This window comes from Enhydra lutris, unplaced genomic scaffold (genome assembly GCF_002288905.1).
Source record: "Enhydra lutris kenyoni isolate GAN:26980312 unplaced genomic scaffold, ASM228890v2 scaffoldscaffold52, whole genome shotgun sequence".
NCBI classification, from domain to species: Eukaryota; Metazoa; Chordata; class Mammalia; order Carnivora; family Mustelidae; genus Enhydra; species Enhydra lutris.
The window spans coordinates 13,143,178-13,168,044 of record NW_019154136.1 but is presented as its reverse complement, the minus strand read 5'-3'; the positions used below and the strand labels follow the sequence as shown (position 1 = coordinate 13,168,044).

At 52.4% G+C, this 24,867-nt stretch overlaps 1 protein-coding gene across 1 annotated transcript; it reads left to right on the top strand.

Annotated features, from left to right (window-relative positions):
* Positions 1-22,273, top strand: LOC111157114 (granulocyte-macrophage colony-stimulating factor receptor subunit alpha-like). The gene is made up of 12 exons (XM_022518353.1): positions 1-73; positions 3,022-3,182; positions 11,436-11,562; positions 11,688-11,817; positions 12,307-12,491; positions 14,362-14,495; positions 16,477-16,492; positions 16,865-16,872; positions 18,653-18,788; positions 20,157-20,250; positions 20,594-20,663; positions 22,196-22,273. Exons 1-12 carry the CDS (start codon positions 1-3, stop codon positions 22,271-22,273), a joined length of 1,212 nt encoding a protein of 403 aa, XP_022374061.1.
* Positions 22,274-24,867: the final 2,594 nt, after the last annotated feature.

Here is a 24,867-nt window from a genome sequence, read left to right as displayed (position 1 = left end):
ATGGCGACCATGCTGGGTCTTGTGAGCTTTCTGGTGATCCTGAACTCGGCGTGCTGCGGACGAGCACAGCTGGGTAGGTACAGGCAGGGGCTCCCACGCCAGGGTCTGGGTGGGGTGAAACTGCCATACTCCCACGCCAGAAGGGGACAAACATCCCTCCCCCAGACCCGAGGTATCTCCCCTGGTAGAGGAAGGGGTCCTTTTGCAAATCAACCTATAAGTGGATGTTTAACCTCTGTCAGAATCAGGGACTGAAAAGTGTCAAACCCAGCTCAGGTGTCAGACCTTCTGTCTATCCTGGGGAAAAAAACTTATTAAAATGCAAAAATTTTGGACGCCTGGGTGGCTCAGTCAGTGAAGCACCCAACTTTTGATTTTGGCTCAGGTCATGATCCCAGGGTCGTGAGATCGAGTCCCACACGGGTCTCCTTGCTCAGCGGGGAGCCTGCTTCTCCCTCTGCCTCTGCCTCTGCTGGTCCCCCCGCTTGTGCTCGCTCTCTCTCTCTTTCTCTCTGACAAATAAATAAAACACTAAAAAGAAAAGAAAAGAAAGAAAGAAAGAAAATCTTTAAAAGTATATGTTTTGAAAACAAAAAAATCTGCCAATCTGCAAAACCTGTCCACAAAGGTACAAGATAATGTAGAAATCGTAGGCAGGTGACCCCGTAAAGATGGCGCAGAGACGGGGAGAAAAACATCCCCTGGTTTGGAACTAGGGTCCTGGGGACGTTGGGGCGTCTCTCCTCCCCCGAGGCTGAGGACGGGCATTCACCTCTCTGACGACCACATTTCACAGATGCTCCAGATCTGGGTCCAGACATTCTGGAATTTTGATGCTTGAAAAGCCCCTCTGGGAAGGGCCATGTTCTACTTTGTACTTTCGTTGCTTTTGCTTTTGGGGTCAAGTAAAAAAAAAAAAAAAAAAAAAAAATCATTGCTTAGACCAACGTCAAGGAAGTTTCCAACTTGGCTTTATGTTTTTATGTTTTTCTTGCCTAGGAGTTTTTTGGTTTCAGGTTGCACGTTCAAGTCTTTAATCCAGTTAGAGAGAATTTTTTTGTGAATCTGGTTAGTGGCGTGGTTTCACTCTTTGGCAAGTGACTCACAGCTTTTCCCAGCAATCAGACTGCTTTTCCCACCATTTTTTGGAGAGACTCTGCATCCCCCATTCTATATTCTTGACTCTGATGTTGCAAATTTGTTCTTCATGCTTCCCCCCCCCGCCCCCAACAGGGAGAATTAAAGTCCTCATGGTTAGTTTCTACTTGTCCTCCCCTGTGGCAGGTTCCTTCCTGGTCCAGGTGATGCATCAGGTCCCCCACTCCCTGCCCCACCCCAAGAGTCAAAGCCCACCCAGAAGGCATGGGACAGAAGCTCCTCCATTAGATTGACACAGGAAGGCCCACTTTCCATTCCCTCCCAGAAGGTTTAGAGGGTCCTAAGGTCTCCACAACCTGCCCTTTGACTTTAAATAGTTTCTGTAATTTTTTTCTGTATTTAAATTTTTTTTCCTGTATTTAAACATTTTTCTGTATTTAAGATTTTTTTATTTTTATTTCTCTATATTTTAAGAATCACTTTCTGTATTTTTCAAATATTATTACTATAGCTAATGTGTCTGTATTTTCCAAATTATTTTCTGTACTTTTCAAATTATTGCTACTGTAGCTAAGTTGTCTGTATTTTTTCTTTTTTCTTTTTTTTAAAGATTTTATTTATTTATTTGACACAGAGACAGACATCACAAGTAGGCAGAGAGGCCGGCAGAGAGAGGAGGAAGCAGGATCCTCCCTGAGCAGAGAGCCCGATGCGGGCCTCAATCCCAGAACCCTGAGATCATGACCTGGGCCAAAGGCAGAGGCTTTAACCCACTGAGCCCCCCAGGAGCCCCATGTCTGTATTTTTTCAAATTATTATTGCTATACCTAACTTGTCTGTGTTGTTCAAGTTATTTTCTATATTTTTCAAGTTATTTTCTGTATTTTTCAGATTTTACTACTATAGCTAAGTTGTCTGTATTTTTCAGATTATTATTGCTATAGCTAACCTGTCTGTATTTTTCAAATTATTTTCTGTATTTTTCAAGCTATTTTCTTTTTCACATTGTTACTTAGCTAACTTGTACTTTTCGAATTCTTTTCTGTATTTTTCAAATTACTATTGCTATAGCTAACTTGTCCATATTTCTCAAATTATTTTCTGTATCATCTGTGTTTTTCAAAATATTATTACTATAGTTAACTTTTGTGTATTTTTCAAATTATTTTTGTTTTTCAAATTATTGTTGCTATAGCTAACTTTTCCATGCTTTTCAAATTATTTTCTGTACTTTTCACATTATTATTATAGTTAACTTGTACTTTTCAAATGATTTTGCATATTTTTCTAATCATCACTATACTTAACTTGTGTATTTTTCAAATTGTTTTATTTTTCAAATTATGACTATAGCTGGCTTGTGTTTTCCTTTATTTTTAAAAAATATTTTTTTTTATTTATTTTAGAGAGGGAGCGAGAGAGAAAGAGAGAGAGAGCGAGCACAGGCCAGCGGGGAGAGGCAGAGGGAGAGGAAGATTCCCCGCTGAGCAGGGAGCTCAATGTGGGACTCGATCCCTGGACCCTGGGATCATGACCTGAGCCAAAGGCAGATGCTTAACCACTGAGCCACCCAGGCAAACTAACTCATATTTTTCAAATTATTTTCTGTATTTTTCAAATTATTATTACGAAAGCTAAGTTTACGGGAATGAAGTGACTTCTCATTACGGTTTTGTTATCCATTCCCCTGATAACTAATTGTTCTTTTCATGGGCTCATAAATGTCGCTGAATTGTTCACTTTGAAATGGTTTATTTATTTTATTTTATTTATTTTGTGCGTGAATTCGGCCTCAGTAAACAAACAAATGTAACAATCCATGCCTGATGTTTGCAGATTATCTCCCCCGACCTGTAACTATGACATCACCTGGGTAGGGGATTCTAATTCCTACTAAGTTTGTTTATTCGTTTCTAATTACAGCAGGGGAGAATAGATCTCCTATTAAAAACATGCAGCTAGATTCAAGGAAAAGAATGTTAACCTGGAATTACATAAGAAATGTGAGTGAGCAGGAATGCCTGATATCTACCCCTCCCAACTCTCCCACCATGCCTAGCTTTTCCACCATACAAGCCCCAGAGGTGAGTACTCTTGGCTCATGCCTTACGGCTTTGCTCCTTGTAAATCTTGAATTTTCCTGTGAAATGATTCTTGAGTCCCCTGCCTTGATTTCCACTCCTATTGCTCTTGTCAGAGAAGAAAAACATTTCCTCTATCCTCTTATATTCCGGGATAGGGACATGCAAATTAAAGTGACCAATGCCAGATTTTTCAGGGGGAAAAGACGTACAGATTTGTTCTTAGTCCAACTTTTTACATACATGAAGAGTCACAGAAGCAAAGTAAACACCCCAAGAAGTGGTCAGACTAGGAAGATTTCCTGCTGTTTTTTTTTAAAGGAGTGAGAAATTGAGATATCATGATGAAGGAATAGGGATTTTTGGCTTCTGGGGCCACTACATTGTTTGGAAGTGACTAGGGAATCAGTGGGTGAACTAGTGGCTGGTACGTGTTATTTTAGTAAGGTCTGTCTGTGCAGTGTCTTCTCAGCGCTGGTGGTCCTTCTCCAGTAATAATGATCACTCTTCACCTTCCTGGCACAGGAGAAGGTGGGAAAACCCTTTGTGAAAGGGTCTTTTGTGTCCTGCTTTTATGTAGATAAGGAGGCAGAGAAGCCCTCTTTTATCTGTCCATTTGTCAGGTACCCCCTGCTCAAAATGATTCGTAGGCCAAAGTGGTCTCTTTGGGACTGGGGCAAATCCCATATATAGGATGACCTCCTTTACTCTGCTTCTGTATGGTAGGAATAAAACTTACACACTACGTCTCACATATGAGGGAGAATATAATAGCTGTCTTTTGGGTGCATGCCTTCATTTGATTTCTCCCCTTAGTGAGGGAGGAGGGGGAAAGATGTGAATTTGCCCATTAAATGGGCTCCATCCCCTTCATGTTAAAACAGCCCCCCTGGATTCAGTTTGTGTTTATGTTTATTCATTCATCACCTAGTTCACACACTCCCTTAGTTTCATTCTAAGGATGTCAGGAAGGAAAAACCTTGTCATCCACCCTCTTAGGTTCTGTCCCCAGAGGCCTGTGAATTAACGTGTTGAAAGATAGATAAAGAGGAGGGAGAAAAATATTTTCCCATGCATATGGAGCTTATAAAAAACAGAGCTCAATAAAGAGCTAAAGTGAAGGATTTATGTACCTAACCAGTACGAAAAAGGAAGGAGACAATAAAGCTCTCTACTGTTAGAACAAGGAGTTTTCCAGAAAAAAACAAAAACAAAAACAAAAACAAAAAAAAAAAACAGGAGATAAAGTTTGGAATCATGCTTGTTTATGTAAGTTTGAGAAGTTTTTCTGACTTTTTGTGGCCCTAAAGCTTTGCCCAAAGAGGGCATTCATGGTAGGTTTACCCTTGATGTCTTTCCTGGAAGTTAAATTCACTCCAAAGAGGGAATTTATGGTAGCCTCATTTTCCAGAACTTTCTGCTTTTAGTCAGATAAAAAAAAACTCTCCTCAAAAATGTTTCTTTCTGCATCTCTTGAATCCAAACGTCTTCAGCTTAAAATGATCTTCATAATAATTTGGGGCTTCCTGGGGATGGAGTGGGGGATCCCCACAACAGGTGGGGATGTGCCCCAGACAGGAGGCTGCAAAGGATCCATGTCCTCTGCCCCAAACCCTGCCCCTGGGGCGCTTCCAGCCCCGACATTCCATCCCTCCATGGGACGACCGTACCTTGAGACACCCCCTGGGATCGCCCCGTAAACCGATTCTAGAATGAAATGAGAATCCAGGCTGCCCAGGGAAAAGCCAAAACCCAGAATGAGCAGGTGGGCTGTGCTCCCGTACCCCTGCCCATGCAGACTGTGGCAAGGAGGACCCCTGTATCGTTACGGCTCTTTTTAGCAGGAAAATTTTTTTTTTTTTTTAAAGATTTATGTATTTATTTGGGGAATGGGGAGATGCAGAGAGAGAGAGGGAGAGAATTTCAAGCAGATTCGGTGCTGACCGTGGGGCCCTACGCGGGGCTGTGTCTCCTGACCCTGAGATCAGGACCTGAGCTGAGAGCAAGACCCAGGGTCAACCCCACTGTCCACCGGGCTCCCCATTAGGATTTTTTAGATGGGTTCCTCTGGCGCCATCTGCAGGCTGAGGAGGGTCTTGCATTGTCTCCGGGGATTAAAGTCGTGGGGAGCAAAGGACACCTTCCCAGGTATGTCCTGCTCTCAGGCAAGTGATCTGCACTGGGGGTGTCTTCTATCTGGTCTTTGCAATTGCCTTCAGCTCAAAATAATCCTTGTGCCGAGATGGTGTACTGGGAGGTGATATAGTCTGCTACGGTCACCCCTTAGGAGCAGGGATTTATGGCCCCCGGGGTGGGGGCAGGAGGATGGAGGAAGGAGGGTTTCCCCGTAGGGGGTCGCAGAGACCCCGCTGTGGGCATCATTACGTACCTGTGCTTTTAAAAAGTAATGAAATTAAATTTTAACATAATGAAACAGATGGAAATGGGTCGCTGACCTTCCTTTATGAGTGGGTCATTTCTAAGCATTGTATCTCTTTCTGTGGCTTGCCTCAAGTTTTTTTTTCCCGATTTTAAGTGTTGGCTGTTGGTGCACGGAAGGCATTAATTTAATGGCTTTCCTGTCCAGGGTTATTTGTTTTGTTTTATTATTATTACTATTTTTTTTTTTTTAACAAATTCAATATGTTTGGCGGAAGCATCTGGTTTTCTGAATGTCGTCCTGTAATTTAGGAACAATGTGAGTGTGCCCCTCCCCTCTGTAATGGTCTTGGCTTTCTGTTTCATCTCATTTTTCCTTGCAAATTCAAGAAAACGTTCCCACATTTAGTGTTTCTGTATGAATTACAACACGGCCTGTTGGTGAAAAGCAACGGACATCAACAACAACAAAACCCCAAAGCAAAAACCATCTTTGTCCTCATTTAATTCATTTAAGTCCCTGCTGTGCTAAGTATTGTTTTTTTCTAGCACAGATCTGGCAAATTCTTGAAAATGTGTTTTTGGACCTCTGTCGAGATTATCCCTTTGCTTCCCCCCCTGTATGGACCTCATGAAAACAGATCGTGCACAATCTTGATGGGATTTTTTAAAAAAATAATGCTGAATTTAGTGCATGAGCATGACATTTTGGGTTTTACATTTTTTCATAGCTTTACGTTTCTTTAAAAAAAAAAAGGATTTTATTTTATTAAGTAAGTAATTAAGTAAGATTTATTAAGTAAGTGTGCACCCAGTGTGGGGCTCAAACTCACGACCCCATGATCAAGAGTGGCACTGTCCACCGAGTGAGCCAGCCTGGTACCCCGTTTTTTGTTTTTTTTTTTAATTTTAATTTTTAAATGAAACTGGTTCTTATTTTTATTTATTTATTTTTTAATATCCTGTGAGGGATACCTGGGGGGTTCACTCAGTAAAGCAACTGCCTTCGGCTCAGGTCATGATCTCAGGGTCCTGGGATCGAGTCCTGCATCAGGCTCTCTGCTCAGTGGGGAATCTGCATCTCCCTCTGCCTCTCCCCCTGCTTGTGTGCATTCACACACTCTCTCTCTCTCTCTCAAATCAATAAATAAAATCTTCTAAAAATATAAAATAAAATATCCTCCAGATGGTCTTAGATTCCAGCTCTGCCACGAACATAAAAACGAGTCCCTCTACATGTTCCTCAAGGCCGTCCGTTTTTTGCCTATGTGTGTTTTCCGTGTTACTAATCTCTGGTTCATTTCCTTCCGCCTGCTCTGAGCAGATTTGTTTTGAGGGTTTTCTGCAGGAAAGGGAAAAAAAAAAAGAATGCTAGCTCGCTAGCTCTTTTGCAGAGAAGGGTTCTAATGTCTTAGATTAACTGAGTGGCAGGCCACCTCCTTCCTGCTGGTTGGAAAGTGAAGGTGCTGGAACCGGGGTCCTCGGCCCTCGCTGGGCTGCCTCTTTGGGTCACTTTTGTTTTAAAAGGCCTGCGTGGTGCTTCTAATTCCCTGCTGTCTCAAGACTTTGAAGGAAGTCTCAAGACTTCCTTTGGGAAAACATAATTCTGTTTTTGAAATAATCAGAGTCCCCTTCCTCCTCCTCCTCCTCCTCCTCCTTCTTCTTCTTCTTTAGTTGGGAGTTGACTGGGTTTTGGTGTTTTGTTTTGTTTTGTTTTGTTTTGTTTTGTTTTGCAGACTCAGAAAACGTGACTGCAGACTTTGTCACTGGGATTTTGGGTTTTCTGTGAGGCTGCCCAAAGATGCTTGCAGGGAAGACGGGATAGGTGCGGGTTCAGTCAACCCTTGAAGGCATCTCTGGACTGTGCGTTTTATTCCCTCCTTAGCAGGCCCCGCTGAGGGAGACCCAGCTCCGGGTCAGGATGGGGGTCTCTCTGCAGCGTGAAGACCTCCCAGGAACCCCCGGGGGTCTGCCTCTGGCTTTCAGCGCGAGATCAGGCACAGACAAACAGATGTCAGTGATGCTCTCAGTCTGTTTTCCTACGTTTTGAACTTGAGGAAATTGGAGTGTATGTAAGGACCCTCCTGGTGGGACCCAACCCGACCGGCCCCATGGGCAGTGAATGCCCACAGTTCCTTGTTGGCCGGGCCACCCTGCACCCACGGAATCCGGGATTTCACAAACAGGATGCTGCTGTACTTACTCTTTTTTTCTTTTTTTCCACGTGCTCTGTTTTTCCTTTCAAGTTCTTTTTAAATCTCGTGACCTCATGGGTCACCATGCTTAGGCTCCATATTTAGCACGAGACACCATGTGGGACTGTTTGCCATCACAGCCCCGGCGAATGCTGCTTTGCCTATTTTTTCCAGTTCCTCATTTTGCCCCCATAGGAGTGTTCAGCGGTGATTCCACAGTAAGAGGAAAAGGATTAAAAATACATACTCCCATGCAGTTGTGAAAGGGAACCAGCTCGACCCTTGCTACAATGTATACGACCCTTGCTACAACGTATACAAACCTTGCTACAGTGTATATGACCCATGCTACAATGTGTACAGACCTTGCTACAATGTATACGAACCTTGCTACAACATATACAAACCTTGCTACAATGTATACGGACCTTGCAACTGTATCTGGGAATGCAGACCCAAAAGGCTCCATCAGCCCAGCTCTGTGAAGCTACACAAATAGACAAATCCTGGTAAAAGAAAGTACGTTAGTGTTTGCCAGGGGCTGGGGAAAGGGGGTGAATGAGGCCTAGTTAGGGGGCCGTGGGGTGGGGGTGATGATATTCTGGAACTAGACGTAATGTTTCCACTACAGAGCAAAGGTGCCCCACGCCACTGACGTGCACGCCTAAGAGGGAAGGACACAGTCCATTTTGTGGTTACGCCTACTTGTCCACGATAAAAAATTAAAATAAAAAAAAATGGTCAAAAGCTAAAGTGCAGAGCAAAACAGAAATACATGTATGAATATGTAAATGAGTCAGACAAAATCCCGTGCCCGGCCAGAAGGCCAGCATGGATTGAGGAGCATCAGCAGAAAGCCGGGACGCAAGGGGTTCCCGGGCATCCTGCTCGGTCATGCCAGAGACGGGAGGGACCTCGTCTTTTCTGCCTTTTCTGCCAGACACAACCCGTGACGCACCTGTTCTCTGTCCTGATCCGAAGGAAGCATCCAAATCCCATCTTTTATTTCTGTTTTTTAATTATTGTTATGATTTTCATTGTATTAAAAGTCCCATCTTTTCAACAAGTGGGAAATTGTATGTTGGAGCAAATTTCTTGCAGAGACAGGACGCAGGAGCCCCTTACGGACGCTCCAGATGCAGAGGCTTCCGGGCCCCTGACAGACACCGCTGGAACCCAGAACCCCAGAACCCAGCTGCATCCCCTTCAGCTGTAAAAGAGATTCACACACGTGTCCAGGAGACCCCGTGCTGTTGCCCGTTTTCTAATGGATGCTATCAAAGACGCAGGAGGTGTATTTTATCCTTTTGGGAACTAGAAAAAAAATAAATATATATATATATTTTTTAAGATTTGCATTCGGCCTCAGGATGGGTGATGACTGGGACACTTTTGTGAGCCCTTGATGATTGAAGAAGGTGCTTTTCTCCTCATCTCGCTCACAAACAGGCCCCGATGTATTAAAACTTCTTTTCAAACATTTTCCCCCCAAAAAACCTCTGAATGGGTCCCCTGCTGGTGGCCTCCTGGTTGGCGTTTTAAGGCCGCCAATCACCCGATTTTTATGTAAATCTGAGATTTTCCTGTCTGGATGTTTTAAAGGGGCTCTTTGTTCTCTGTATAATTCCTAGGCTGTTGTTCCCCTTAGGAGGAGCTTGGGAGGAACCCTCCCCCTCTCCCCAGCCCCAGGTCGTCCTCGCTGATCATCCTTTTTCAAAATGCGTAATTGTTTTAGGGTCCCCGAGCAACCGTTTCTGTTTGTTTGTTTGTTTGTTTCATGCAGGAAAACCTTTTTGCGATAAAGGGTTTCTGTAGACTCGGAAATGGCATGTGTCCTACTGTCATTTCTAGGAAAAAAAATAAATCATCCTTTTATTTCCTATGGCAGAATCATTTCGCAATTTGGGTCCTCATTGATTTTCTTTACACAAGGGCAACCCCCTCCCTGCCCCGGGCCTGGGGGGCCTGGTAAGTGCCAGGTCACCCAAGTGTCTCCAGGACCCCCCTCCCCCATTGTCACCTGGCCTTGCTTCCAGAATCCTGGATGCTTCCTGGATCCCCTTCCAGAAGCTGTGCTGGAGGGCAGGCCTGGCTGGATTCTCAGGGATATTCATGCATCTGATCTCCCCCCACCATCCCTCCCCGACCCCCAGGGCACTGTGGCCACTCACCGCCCTGCATCCCCAGTAAGACTTCTTGGGGAACTTAATCAAACACAGAATCCAACCCCCAAACCCGGAAAGCCTCCCCCACAAAGACAAAACAGCCGTATTACTACAGGAGCATTAATAAAATGCATTCACAATTGATCACATCAACCAAGAACCCCCCAAATGAAGACAAAGGAGCCTCCAGCCAGGGTGTCGGCCACTAGCTCTGACCTTGGGCAGAGCCTCAGAGTCACGCAGAGGACTGGGAAAACTGCATCGTGGTGCAGGCACGCAACACCACTTTTGTCCACCCTCTTAAGTTCTGTCTGCGAGGCTCTGCAAATTAAAATGACAGAAGACAGACGAGCTGAGAAAAGGCATGCACATTCTGTGTGCTGTTAAACATTTTAGGTGGCATGATGTGGATGTCTTGATAGAAAGAAGAAAATGTTCCCGAAGGAGTGGTTAGACCTGAGAGTTTGTATATGGTTTTTCACGAAGAGCAGATACATCGTGCAGATGTGGGCAGGAAGAGCGTTGGAGGCTGCTAAGGGCAGCAAATTGCGGGGTAAGATAGATATTTGAAGGACACTCTTGGAAGACACGGTTCATGTCAGTAGGGTGGTTCATATGGCTCCGTCTCGGTGCTGACTTTCTGCCTTCTTCATGGTCCTAAAAGTTCCCCCAGAGAGAGAGAGAGCGGGGATCCGTGTCATGTGTGTTTCTACAGGTTTCTGCTGTTAGCCCAATCAGGGAAGCTCCAGGAAGGTTTCTTTCTGTATCTGCTGGTTCTCCGTTGCTTCTGAGTCAGGATAATCCTTACGCAGCACTGGAAGCAAGGACAGAATCAGGGACACCGTTGGTGTCCCTCAGATCCTGGCCATTCTGGGCCAGGTGTGAGCTCGTTGCATTAGTGCAGGGCGAGTGGTTTCCCGGGCGACTCACTCAGCAGGACCTGTGGGCTGGTTATTATAGGCAAGGGTAGGTTTCCTGAAGGTCTTGGGGTAGGTGATCATTGGGGGGAACCAGGAGAAGCACGGGGCAAAGTTTGTCTTGCAGGTTGGGGTCTATTTCCAGGTTGCTGGGTGTCTGCAATCGTCTCTGCCAGCGGGATTCACTCTGCCTTTCTTGGTCAGACCCACGGGGTGGGGACGCCTTCTGAAAAGGAAACGTGTGCCCGGGTTTTAGGTACAGAGGAGGGCAGCGAGTTTTCGTGTGTGTGTGCACATTGCTTTCAGTTCAAAATAATCGTTGCGCCCAAGTGGCCTCTTTGGGGTGACCTGTTCCCAGCATCAGAGGATCAGAGGTGGGGGAGGGATTCTCAATAATCATTTGAGCGGGACTCTTTGCCGAAAGTGGGCTCAGTAGGTCAGGCAGGAGACCTAGCGTGCAACAGGCTTGGAAAGGGGTCCGCGGGGTACTCGATCCAGGACGGGGACGCCCGGCCGTGGACCTCTCCCGGGGCCGAGTCGGGTCCGGGGGAGCCCAGAGTGCGTGTGTGATGTGTGGGTTCTCGGTGGTTCCCTTTCCAGGTCAGAGAGGACAGCACGTACTTCTGCATCTTCCGAAACCGCGTGCTGCATAGGGGAGCCAACCTGACCGTGAGGGTCACCTGTGACGGGGCCAAATTCCAGGAAGTCGTGCCTTTTGCGAACCCAGGTGAGGTCCCCTGAGCGGGTGGGTGCCCGGCTCCCGCCCGGCGCCGTGGGCACCCACTCGCGTCACCTCTCGGGGGCTGCTGGTGGCGATGCCGCGGCTGAGAGCGTCGCTGGGTGTCTTCCCAGGCAGGGAAGGTTCCGGCGCCGTGAACTTCTCCTGCTTCATCTACAACGTCCGTCTCATGAACTGCAGCTGGGCGTCCGGCCCCCGAGCCCCCGCCGACGTCTGCTACCGGCTCTTCTGGTGGGCCTCCCTGTAAGCCGGACGCCGTCCCTGCACCACCGGGGAGCTATGCGGGGATCATCGCGGGAGAGGCCCAGCGAGCCGGGGGACCCCAGGGGGCTCCTCCCGGAAATGTCACAAAATCACAGAACCCGGGGAGGGGAGATGTGGCGCCTTTGTGGCCGCCTAGCTTGGAGTTGCAAACCCTCCTCCCGTCCTAAAGAGAGGACGAAAGCCACAATTTTGTGATGTTTATCGTGCACGGAATGGTTGCGATGGCTTCGCCCTGCGAAGGGTGGGATCCGTCCCTGTCTGTGCCGTGTCTTGGCCGATTCCCTAGGATGCATATCCTGTTCAGGTTTTGTGCTTATTTGGAGACGGATTTGTATCAGTTTGCGGTTTTTTGGTTTTTGGGGTTTTTTGGAGGCCTTTCTGGGTTGGGGAGGAGATCTCCTTGCTGATTATGTCTGCCCAGAAGGATACACAGTCAGGCTTTTCCCGCATCCCTTTTGCAAACGACAGGCACGAGGACGAGGCGGAGTGCGTGCATTACATCACGGACCCCACGGGGACACGCGTGGGCTGCCATTTCGATGAACTCGGTGAACCCCAGGGTATGGATAATTACTTCTTCCTACTGAATGGGACCAGCAGTGAGACCGCAATCCCGTTTTTGGACTTTGTTCCATTTGAAGCCCGTAAGATCGGTAAGACGCTCCCGCGACCCGTGTCCTCCCCCACCCGCCCCCTAGCCAGGAGAGCGGGCTTCACACGTCTGAGCTCACATCCTCACTGTGTGGGACGTAGTCCTGGGTTCAGGACCAGCCTGAGCAAGGTCCAAGGTCGGCACTCAAGGTCTGGGGAACAGAGAGAGAGAGAGACAGGCATGGCGGCCCTGACTGTCCCCTTGCGGTGGGATGCAGGAAAGGCATGTGTTCATGTCACGTACCCATTTTTGGTAATTTTTGCAAATTCCCTGCAAATCCTGAATTTGCAAAACCCAACTTATCACGGCTGCCGCGGTGGAAATACAGGGTCCGTCGTGTTATAACCGTGTTTCTGTTTAAAGACATCTTATATAATGTACATTGCTGATGAATTAATGGTGCACCCAACGCCCACAGCCCTATGCCTCAAGACTGAACAATGCTTATCGTATGTGTGTATTTTCTCCAACAGTCACATCATGACCTTCTTGTGTGTAGGGATGCAAAAGAAGAAAAAAGTTTTCCTCTACCCTCTTAGGTTCTGTAGGCAGGGCTTGCAAATTAAACTGACAGACGCTCTATTAACGGGAGAAAAGCACGCAAATGTCATTTTAATTTTTAAGTCTGATATGCATGGGGGAGGGCCTCACAGAAAATAAAGGAAAATGTCCCAAGGAAGTGGTTAGATTCAGGGACTTATAAACAACTTTTTAAAATTTTTACTTATATACCATTTTAATAAAAATCAATTAACTGTGGAGTTCAATGAAAATGGATTTGTGCTTTTAGAAGTGGTAAATAAATACGGAAAATAATAGGAGAGAGGGTTGTATTAGTGAGGGGTTTTTTGGTACAGATACAATTTGGTGCTGACTTTTACGGACAGAAAACCCCCCCAGAGACGGGATTTGTGGCAATCTTACTTTCTCAGAAGTTTCTGGTTTTAGTCCGATAAGGAAAGCTCCAGAAAGTCTTCTTTCTGTATCCACGACTCTTGGTTGCCTGCGGTTCCAAATAACCCTTGTGCCAACGTGTCCTGTTTTGGAGATGACGTGCCAGTCCTCTTCGTGCAAATCAGACAACACCCCAACTGCACGCTTGGGGGCCGTTTCACACGGTGACGTCGCCAACCCAAAGCACAAAAGCGGGAACGACACCGCACTCCACAGGCCGCAGAACAGGCGCTGGTTTGCAATCCGGGAGCAGAAACCAGAACACAGAGCTTTGCCGTGCTCCACATCATACAGGTGTATGCCCGTGGGGTGACCCCCCCTTTGTATTTTAATTTGCACCCACTCTGCGGATTTCTGCAAATAACCTGGAGCATCATCTGTATCTTGCGTCGAAGGAAGGGGTCCTCCAGCCATGTCCTTACGGCGTCTGGTTCTAGACAAACCGTCTGGTGGATTGGTTGGCATTTTTGACTCAGCTGAGTGCTTGGATGCTTTTAAGACGACAAACGGTCAACCTGCTTTGGTGTGTGCACACAGATCCTGGGTGACTTAGGTCCCCAGAGTTGTAGGGTGTCCCGGAGATGAGGCACAGAGAAGGAGGACGTGCTTGTCTGCTGGCGTCCTTACCTGGGGTCCCGGCAATCTGCAGCAGGGACACGGAAGGTGGGTACTCAACCAAGAGGGGTGGACGGCACCACGGAGGGGACAGTCCCCTTCATGCACCATCAGCTGGCTTGAGCCCTCCCGTTCCAAGCCCAGTTCACCTTCTGTGTTTTGTTTTGTTTTGTTTTTTCCTACAGAAAAAGAAATATAGGACAATTTCCTACAGAGGTGCAACCCGCCGGGAGCCCCCTCCACAACTGACCCCTGGGTGTTTGTGAGGATTTTTGTTGTTGTGTCTGTTTTATTTCCCATAGAAAAGTACGACCCCCCAACAAACATCACGATCGCCCACAACACATCGCATCACATTATCCGGTGGGAGAACCCCGAGATGAGATACGAGCTTTCGCCTCAAGTCTTGTATTATGAGCTGGACATCCAAAGACCAGTAAGAGCCCCCGACCTCGGCGAGGGAACTACAAACCGTGCTCGGTCCCGTCTGCTCATGCAGAGCTCAGTCCCGGCTCACAGACCAGAGACTCTGCTCCCGAAAGTTGTTCTCTGGGAACTCCTGTGCCCTATACCCTACACCGGTGGTTCATTCCTTTTTTTCCCTCCACGAAATCTGCTTCTTTATTTTTATTTTTTAAAACTAATCTCTATGCGAAACGTGGGACTTGAAGTCGGGATCCCAAGACCAAGGGTTGCATGGACCTCTGCCTGAGGCACCCTGGGAGCCCTGTAATAGCTTTTTTTTTTTTTTTTTTTTTTGAGTCACTTTAGGTTTGTAACAGAATTGAGGGGAAGGTCAAGGGGCATGCCCCACACCTCTCGTGGTCCACACATGCACACTCTGCCCATCACCGTTCCCATTAGCTGCCTTTTCTAGAATATCAGAGTTGAGACCCTAACAGGACGCAGCCCTTAGCGTTTTTGGAAACAAAACATGAAAATGGGCTGGAAATGGGCGGCTCATGACAGGTGCACTGGGAGCTCCCCTGAATCTTCAACTTGCCCACCTGCTCCCCGTCCCCTCAGCACACCTGTGCCAAGAAAGCTTCTGCAACCTGAGATCTGGATGCGTTCCCGAGTCCTGGAAATTGGGGACTTCCCACAGGACACTCAGCATCTCTGTTTCCCCATGGCCTGGGGCCTCAACATGCACCCCAAGCCCAGAGCCAGGAGTGGAAGGCGACTCCGGGATTCAGTCCCGAGCACCCCAGACCTCAGGGCCTTTGCACATACCTCACAGAGGCAGGTTCCCTGAGCACAAAGATGCTTTCATGATGCGTACGGCAATGGCAGAGCTGGATGCTCTGGGCACACAGTAGGTGCTCAGTAAATGTTGCCGGCCCCGTCCCATACCCGCATGGTCCTTGACATCACAGTTTCCACATACTTCAGGGCTCTGCAGGTGACCTCCAGGCCCCGCCCAGGTGTGAACTACTCAGTGGCATGTGTCTTTCAAACCACAAATGAGGTCGTGTCCCTTCTGTCCTTACAACCCTTGCGAGGTTGGGTGTGGGTCTTGGGTTAGAGTTGGAGTCCTGGAGACAACCTCCGGGAGTCTGTGGCATCCAGCCCTGCCTGCTCACATCCTCCTCCCCAGGGTTCCTGTGAGTGACATCGCATGAGGGACCTCCCGTAAGTGACCTCTCACAGATGACCTTACACAGGGAACTATGCCCAGCTGACCTCACACTGGTTCCAAGCAGGTGATCTCAGGCAGGTGGTAACACAGGTGACCTCACACAGCTGTGCAGGCCTGAGCGTCCCGTGCGTGTGAAGCCCCAGGTGGGCAGCGAGCTCCACTCTGGCTTTCTGCCCAGAGCCTGGCGGGCACACTCAGTCAGTGCTGGACGAGGCAGAAGGTCTCTGAGAGGGTCAGTCTTCACTAGAACATCCAGTGATGCAGAAAAAAGCTACTCTGGGCGTTGCCTTCTCCTTCCTTGCTAATATCCCCGGAGCAAACTCAACAGCCAGAGACAAATTCACAATAAGGAAACTTTGTGTTGAGGAGGAAAAGCTGTTCCTCCACCCTCTTAGGTCCTGAACCTGAGGGCAGTAAATTAAATAAAGGAGGGGGGGGCAAAGGCATTCATATATATATAAGAGCTCACAAAAGATGTGGCTCTTGAATAGCTCAAGTAAGGAGCTTACTACCTACCTACCAGGGGACAGGGAGAGGGAAAGAAAAAACTTCCAGAAGAGGAACAAATGGGTTTCTAGAAGAAATAGAGGATAAGAACAATAGTGATGATGCTTGTTGAGGCAGGTACCAGTGGTCTTGTTTGTCTTCTTCTGGGCATGAAAGTCCCCTGGAGATGGAATTTATGACACATTCCCCGTCCATCCCGGAAGGGACGTCTCCCCAAAGGGGGAACTGATGGCATGCCTCATTCCCGGTTGTCTGCTCTTTGGCAGATAAGGGAAGCTCTGAGAAGGGTTCTTCATACCAGTTCTGGGGGTCCAGGTGGGTTCCCACATTTGCATATAATGCTGAAACCCCAGATGCTAACAATCCTCCCTTTTGTTACAGGACAGCGCTTCCAGGACAAACCCCGTAAGTATCTCTTCTTTCTCTATGCCTCCTTTGCTTGGGCCCAAAGTCCCATCAAGCATCAGTGTTCACAGATCACATCGGCAGTGGGGTCCCCATTAGCCCCTTCGTGGCCATCAGGCTGTTAGTCTCAGATTGAGAAGCTGTGTTTTCTGGAAAGCCTCTGACTCAGCTCAAGTCATGGGTCATCGTCTACCCTGTGGACAGAGCAACGGTCTTCTTCCAGACGCGACGCCTCGGACCTTTTCAGTTCAAAGTTCGTCATGTGTTGAACACCGTCCTGCAAAAACTCATGTCTGCCCAGACGCTCAGAACAGGGTCTTGTTTAGAAACAGCGTCTTTGCAAATAAAAGGGAAGGATCTTAGATGAGGGTGGCCCTAAATCCAAGACAAGTGTCCTTGTAAGAGACAGAAGAGGACAGACACAGAGAAGAAGCCACAGGAAGATGGAGGCAGAGATGGGAGGGATGCGGCCACCAGCCCAGGGACGCCGGGAGCCCCAGAAGCTGGAAGCGACAGGAAGGACCCTGCCCTGGAGCTTCAGGAGGGAGCACAACCCTGTCCCGCCTGCATCTCAATGGCCCTGCTCTGCCTGGATCTCAGTGGGGCTTCTGGACTCCAGAGCTGGGGGAGGATAATTTTCTGGGGTTTTGAGCTGTGGCGTATGTGGTCGTTGGTCCCTGTCGCCCAGGGCACTCACACAGAGAAGAGCATCCCCGTGTACCCTCTCAAGGGCAGCAGGAACCCCCCACCTCTCAGAATCTGTCTCATCCTTCACCTGGGTTCCTGCAGGCATCGCCTGCTCCCACGCGATGCCGGTGCTGCAGGCAGGATGCTGCCCGTGGGCCACACTGGCAGCAGCCGGGACAAGTGCAAAGAGGGTTGGTGGCAGTCTGAAGGTGTCCCCGGAGGCCAGCCTTGGGGAGACAGGTGTCCTGTCTGGGCCCTATCGGCGACTCGGACAACATATGAGACCTGGTGCACCACGGACATTGGATAAGCAACATGTACGGCTTCTCGCTGCCTCGGGGGCTCTCCTTGGGGAACTGGGGGAATCCCTGCTGTTGCCCTCAGCTTTTCTCTGCATGGGCTGGCCTGGAAGCTCCCAGGATCCATGCTGGGGCCCGTCCAGTACCTGCCTCAGGGCTGTTGTGGCTGAGGGGGTGAGTAGCATGAGATCCTCAGGGTCCAAAAGGAGCCGCACAGCTGATAAAGGCAAGATACTTCATCATGGACAGGTGAGAAGAAACTAGGTTCTTCCAGGCAAGAGGAACAGCGAAGAACATGTCCTGGGGCTTCCAGGTTGTGCAAACTTGGGTCACTGTCCATCCTCCCATCTATGCTGCAAAGAAACACCAGGGCTCCTGGACCGAGCCAGCAGGCGGGAACTCTGGGCGTCCCACTCTGCTCCAGCCCCAGGAAGTGGTTGGACGAGTCGGGGATTTGCAGGGGGTCATGGCGCGTGAAGAAATGCATCCCTGCCCCCGTGGACCCGCAGGCTGGGCCCCCTTCTCCTCGCTGACCACCTGGTGTTCCGGTCGGTCTGACTCCGCTGGTCTCTCCAGACCTGCACATGCTCTGTGCGGTGGACGCAGAGGTGGTCGTCATCCAGAGGGACACGTGAGGCCTGTCTCAGAACTGGCCTCATTTTGGCCCCAGGAAGGGATGGCAGATCCTGGAGCCCCGCCAGCGCTGTCGCATTCAGAGTCCAGCTGTGCCCCCAGATACCGCGAGGCCAGGTGGGGCTCCTGTCCACGCACCCACCCTCGGCTGTCAGTGTATAGATTTGCAATAACCGCAGGTCAGGCCCCGAGGGTGTGGGGACTCTGCGCTAGCGGCCGGCGCAGCTCGGGAAGCCATGGGCCACGGGTGTGGAGTCCACCTTCCCCCGGGAGAGCCCCTTAGGGTCCCTGCTTGGGGCCAGAGAGATGCGTGGATGTCCTGGGCCTCAGGCGTCGTCCCTGCACGGACCCCAGTGCTCAGACTCCAGGGGACCCTCCCGCGTCACCAACGCTGGTCCCAGACCGTGCCCTCTTCTCTTCAAGGTTTTCCAGAGGGGACAAGACGCGAATGTGTACGTGGTGCCGCGTTCTGCCGTCAGGCCGGACACCACGCTCCGGGTGAGGGTGCGCTATCTGCGTAATGAGCTCTGGAGCGAGTGGAGCCCAATGCTGCGTCTCGGTGAGCGCCCGACTCCCCATGCGCCGCGGACGGATATTGGACCGGGTGCCCCTGCGCGGCTCCTCTTCGGGGTCTTAGCAGGACACCTGCCGTTGCGTCCAGGGCGAGCTCATCTGGAACCTCTCCATCACACCTGAGATGGTCCTGTTCCCATAAGGGCCTGTTGCCAGGTTTTGGGATTAGGGCGCACGTATCTTTTTGGGGATCCTTTGAGCGCACAGGCGTCCCTCCCAGCGGAGTGGGCTCGGGGCAGGCCCTACCAGCTCTCTGCTGAAACACACCACCTTTAGTGTGTCCTGCTGCTGGGCGCCCCCTCCCGAGCTCCTGGGATCACCGTAGGAGGACGACCCCAAGAATGAGCCACAGGGCACAAGCCCCCGTGGGCTCCTGTTCCCTTAGCCCTGCTCAGGTGTCTGGAAAGCCCCAGATGATGGCCATACCCCAACCCAGCGGTGTCCCTTTCCCCAGAAGGGTCAGCCAGGGCCCAGGGGAGCTCCACCCGTCCCCTTGGATGCCCAAACAACCCCTCTCCTTTATGGGGTCAGCGAGGGGTATCCCAGAGCTTGTGGTTTGCAACGTGACAGCTCCCATCATGCAGTAGCGCTGGCGGCAGGAAACGGAAATGGAGGGTTTTAGGGAGCTCTGGGGGCCTGGGGGCGGGGGGGGGGGGGTGGTCCCTCACCGGGCCTCTCAGCATACTTCCTTGCAGGGGTGGCAGAAACCCCATAAGACAGGAGTCCGTGGGGACATCCCTCCAGGAGTCCCACACATCCGTTCTGGGGAGCGACAGGGCAGGAGCTCAGAGTATGCCCCAGCTGGATGCCCTTTCCCAGAGGACCCCAGAACGCAAGTGTGGGGCTCCTTCTTTCCAGAGAACAGGTTCACGGCTCTCCAGAAGCTGCACAGACCGCCCAGGTCACATCAGGGTTCCCCAAGGAAAGCCTCCAGGGCAATAGAGAACACACCCCTGTCCCACCCTGGAGTTTCACAATTACACATTCGTTCCTTTGGCTACGTAGCACCGTGTTGAAAGGGAACGTCCGTGAGAAGGAATGCGTTGCGTGGTACTAGTTGTGTCCTTGCGCAAATGTCTGTGGTGGATGGTCTCTCGGGCGTAGGGCGTGGAGGAGACGGGCAGCGACCGCCAGTAGGGCGGCGTGGGCACAGGACCCGAGGGAGAGTCCATACTTCCCCGCCGGCCTTCCACCTCCTCTGGGAGGCTGGTCTTCCTCCGCTGTAGCCCTGCTTCCACCAGCATGCCCCTAATCCTCCGGTAACGGGGTTGAGGCTGGGGGGCGGGCGTGTGCACAAAGCTGACCACCCACTCCCGCGCGCGCGGTCCTGACCGTCTGCCTCTCTCCCCACCAGGCCTCCCGGAGCAGGATTTCCACGGCGCCCTGGTCGGGGTGCTGGTGGCGGCCACGGCGGTGCCCGCGCTGGTCCTCGTGTGCTTCTGCAAATGGTGAGCCCCCAGCCCTGGACCCAGGACTGCCCGCCCCCGCCCTTCCCACCCCGGTGCAGGACCCCGGAGCCCGCGGGATGGCCAGGGGAGGGCGAATGCAGAGTCCAGGCTCGGATTGCAGGTTGCTGAGGGCTGGCAAGGAAGGCGGAGTGACTGTCCATGGGGTGCGGGTGGGGCGCCTCCCGCTGCGCCAGCCACGTCTGTCCGGGGCCACATGACCACAGAGGCGAGGTCTGGCCGCTGCAGTGCGCACGGGGTTTCTGTAGGAGGGGTAGGGGGCCGGGGCTCCAGGGTGCGCCCCCCCCCCGGCTTGCTGGGCCCTTCATGGTATCCCCCTCCTCAGCAGGTACAGTCTGTTCCCCCGCATCCCGCAGGTGAAGAAGGAACTCACCGGGACCCTGTTCTCCCCGGAGGTGGGTGCACCTGTTCCCAGTTCCCAGTCCGGAGGCCGGGGCTACTCCGAGGGGTGCAGCGGCGTTGGGCAGGGGTGTCCTGCGCTCGCCAACGCTGGCGTGCAATTCTAAGGGAGGGGGGAGGCATGGGGGTCCAGCCGCCTTCAGCACAAAAGTCCATCCTCCTGGGAAGGGGACCTCACCACAAAGGCCACAACTTGGGGCTTAAGACAGAAGCAGCCCCTGGAGCAGGGGACGTGGGGTGACCCTATTTCCCTGCTGGAAATGCCAGACCAGTCCTCAGGCACGGGGAGTGGTGGTCTCCCTCTCCCCAGTCAGACAGCCCTCATCAGGAGACCCCGAACCTATGACATGGGTACAGACCCTGTTTCCACATAGAGCTGTCTCTCGTGCTTCTGGCTGGACGTGGAGTCTGCGGACCAACACTCAACCCCGGACCATGGTTCCCAGGGGTTGCCGCTGGCTCTCGGGTGAGGGACCCTCCCCAGGATGGCACCGCTGCCCCTTCTGACCCTCCTCGTGCATCAGCCCCACATTCTGCCCGATGATGAGCAGAGGGACGCCCCCAGCACAGGGGCTCTAGTTAGGGCTGGAGGCTGTTTCCTTGGGAAGCCCCCCCCCTTGGGCTCCCCCTGGGGCTTCCACGAGGCCTGGGTGTCCTCCCGGTGGGGTTGAGGGTTCATGGAAAAAATTGGGGTGAGGTCGTGGCTTTTGTAGGGGGCCTTGCCGTGGGTCTCAACGTTCCAGTGGGAAGGCCTTGTTGACTTAGGGCACCAGCCCAACTTCTCGGGGTCCCGTCCACAGCCCACACTGTGGCTGGCACAGGTGGTCCCCAGACCCCTTGCAGGACCCCCTCTTGTAACATGTGGTCCAGGAAATGCTGCTCGTCTGAGAGCCCAGAGCAGCCGGCAGGTGGATATCAGGACCCCTATTTCACAGTGGGCACAAAGGGACCCCCCCCGATAAGGTCCGGGATAGAAACATGATTTTCAGGCTCAGGCTGGCCGGAGTCACCCCCTCTTATACTGGGGGGGCCTCCCTGAGTCCTGAAGCAGTCATCCCCTGGGTCCCCCATGGCCGCCACCGTCCAGGCTGGAAGGATCTGTGTCCTCCAAGAGGGACTGTGACACCCCCTCTGTCTGGTCCCCTGAGCCTTTGCACCCCAAAGGAGAAGCCGTCCCCGTGATGGGTCCGTTCCATCCCCTCCCCAGCTCCCGACGACACGCGTCCATATTCTGTCTGTGGATTTGCCTGTCCCGGACGTTTTGGATCTGGGGGTCACGTGCTACGAGGTCTGGCCTGTCTCTTCTCCCCCAGAGCATCGTGCTTTCAGGGTCCATCCATGGGGCAGCAGGTGGCAGAGCTCTGCTCCGTTCGTGGCTTAGTGACCTTCCCCCGCGTGCACTAGAGGGAGGGGGTGTCCGCCCTTCGGCCACGGGGGACCATTCAGCTCCGCACAGGCACTTTCTCGGTGGCACAACGAGGATCTCACGCGTGGGTGCCCTCAACGCTGCCCGTCTTCTCTCTCCCAGGTCTCCTGGGACGAGGGCCGCCCTCCGCCAGGCTCCCAGGAGCCCGAGGACGTCCTCATCGTGGAGGACCTGTCGTGACGGGCGTGGCTTCGGCCTCTCCCCGAGCCCCCCGCCTCCCCGGAAAATGTCGCGCAGGAGCATCGCACGCTCACGTCTGGGGACGATGTCTCCCCCGACCCCCACCACCGCCACCCAAAACCCAGCAGCATGGCTTTCTGGCTTCATGCTGGCGTCCACGCCGCGGGCGCTGTATGCGTCTGACGGGCGTTTCCTTCCTGATTTCTGTATTTTTGACTCAGGGGGAAATAAAATAGTTCTACGGTGAGACACGAGTGGGCACATTTGGGGGGACCAAGTCGCGTGTCAGGAGCGGGTTTTGAGGGGAGAAGTCCGTGTCCTGGCCGGGCTGCTCTCATTCTACAAACGGCTGGGAACGAGCCGGTGTTGCCCCCTTACGCTGTGGGGTTTGGTATGAATCCCGTCGCTGGTGAATAAAGGTTCTTCCCAAGACTCCCCGTCCTTAAACAGACTCTGCACAGCCCGGCCGTCTACACAGGACGCTGGGGTCGAGGGCACGAGGTCGTTTGGGAAGCGGAAAGTGAAACCGGAAGTGAGGCAGGTGGGCGTCCTCGGAATATAGGACTCCTGCCAGGTGGGCTCCGGGGCACGGACAGGCTGTGGTTCTCCGTGGGACAGACGCCCACGGCACCACGTTGCAGGTGGGGGCGTCCGTCTCCAGAGACGCCGGCAGACCCCACCCAGCCCCCCAGAGAAGCAGGTGTCTCTGTCCTCGAGTCGTGGACGGACGCCTGAGGGTCTGCCCTGTCAAGGGATTTGCTCAGATCTTGCGAGGGGCACGTGGCCGGGCTGGGGAGGAGAGTGGCTTATGCCGGACATGCCCCCTCGGGCCCGTCTCTGTTAGGGGTCGGGCTCAGGAGGAGCTGCACCCACAGGGGAGGGTTCAGCGTCCTGTGGACACTCTGCTCTCCCAGCAGGTGCCTGGAAGGCTCCCATCCAGCTCCCCCAGCCCTCCGCTCCTTCCTCGCATCCCTCCCGGCATCTACACTGGACGGTGGAGCCCCGCTGCCCCGAGGGATCCAGCCTCCGACCCCCAGGCCACCTCTGACCCAGGGGGGCATTTGGAGAGGACCTTACTCCCTGGACAGGGTCCTCTGGACCTCGACTGCCACACAGCCTCCAAGCTGCACTGGTGACACGACATTTAGTGACAACCCCAGAAACACTGACTCAGCTGCTAAAAAATTAAAATAAAATAAAAAACCAAGCAGGCTGGGGGGCCAGTGGGCGGGTGATGGCGGCAGGCCCGGGATTCCAGCAGTGGCCGCGGACAGACCCCAGACCTCCCAGGACGGGTTCCTGGGACGGCGGCTGCCTCGGGACGGCCTCGAAGCATCTCAGCCGTCAACAGAAAGTCTCCAAGGATCCCACCAGCGACGCCTTCCGGACGCTGGGCAGACGCGTTGCCCATTTGGGAACTCTGCGGAGTGGGGACATGGAAACGCGTGTCCACAGTTGTGGGAACGCAGGCGGGGGGGAAGGGATGGGGAAAGACGGCCACCGGATGTCCCCCTCCGAGGGGCAGACGCCAGGCAGCCAGGACTCGGGATGAGGGACCTGGGGGCGGCTCTTTCTGTCACCCTTGAGCTCGGGGCTCACGGGCGCAGAGGAGGGGGAAGGTGCTTGGTGAGCTTGGCCCAGCGCCCCGCTGTGCCGTTCTGCATGACCATATACCACACATCGGGCTTCGGCTGTGACCATTTAAGGAGGAAAATGCTGTTCCGGGCCGTGTGTGCTCATGTGAGGACGAGAGAAGCCCACGGACACCCGGGTCGGGAGATGCTCGCTGTGATTGCTCGGGACGGCCCGATCCCCTCACGGTCTACACTGTGGGGCATCTGGGGGGCTCCGTCGGGGAAGCGTCTGCCTTCGGCTCAGGTCGTGATCCCCGGGTCCTGGGATCGAGTCCCGCATCGGTCTCTCTGCTCAGCCACGAGCCTGCTTCCCCTCTGCCTCTCCCCCTTCGCCTGCTCACGCTCTCTCTGTGTCTCTCCTGCAATAAATAAATAAAAACCTTAAAAAAAGAAAAAAAAAAACTCTGCACCGTGAAGAAACGTGTGTCACAAGAGGCGCTGATGGCTGATAACGAAGGTTTGGTTGAAAAACATCCATGGTTTGTGTCGGGGCTTAAATACACGGAAGAGGAGTCAGCGCCTTTCGAAACACGTCCACGCACCGAGAAAGAGAACTGAGTCCTCCCAGCAGAGGAAGCGGCCGCCTGCTGTCACGCCGGCCGAGATACCCGTGGGGCCGCGTCAAGGAGCCGCTCCGTCAAGGTGTCGAGCGCGATAAGCAGACGGCGCCCTGAGATTACAGGAAGGACCTTGCAACCAGGGGGGTGCGGGCATGTGAGCCAAGGAGAGACGTTTCCGTCGTAAACACCTGCTCTGCGTCCGCCGATGACCGCGACCCTCGACCCGGGAGCCTCCAGTTTCGTGCACGGATTTGAGTTAAGAACTGGAACCTGGGAATCCAGCCCTCACCGGGCGGGGCGCCTGCAGGTTCTGGAACGGACGGGTCATCTGTGCGCCCTCTGTGGGTTTGGGACCCCATGGGGTGGACAGGCAAGGCTTCCTGGGACTCAGGGCCAGAGT

Excerpts from the sequence above, each read along its gene's own strand:
- LOC111157114 (XM_022518353.1), top strand. The coding sequence starts at position 1 with ATGGCGACCATGCTGGGTCTTGTGAGCTTTCTGGTGATCCTGAACTCG. Across the intron at positions 3,183-11,435 it reads CCACCATACAAGCCCCAGAG|GTCAGAGAGGACAGCACGTA; the intron begins GTGAGTACTCTT and ends TTCCCTTTCCAG. Across the intron at positions 11,818-12,306 it reads CTCTTCTGGTGGGCCTCCCT|GCACGAGGACGAGGCGGAGT; the intron begins GTAAGCCGGACG and ends TGCAAACGACAG.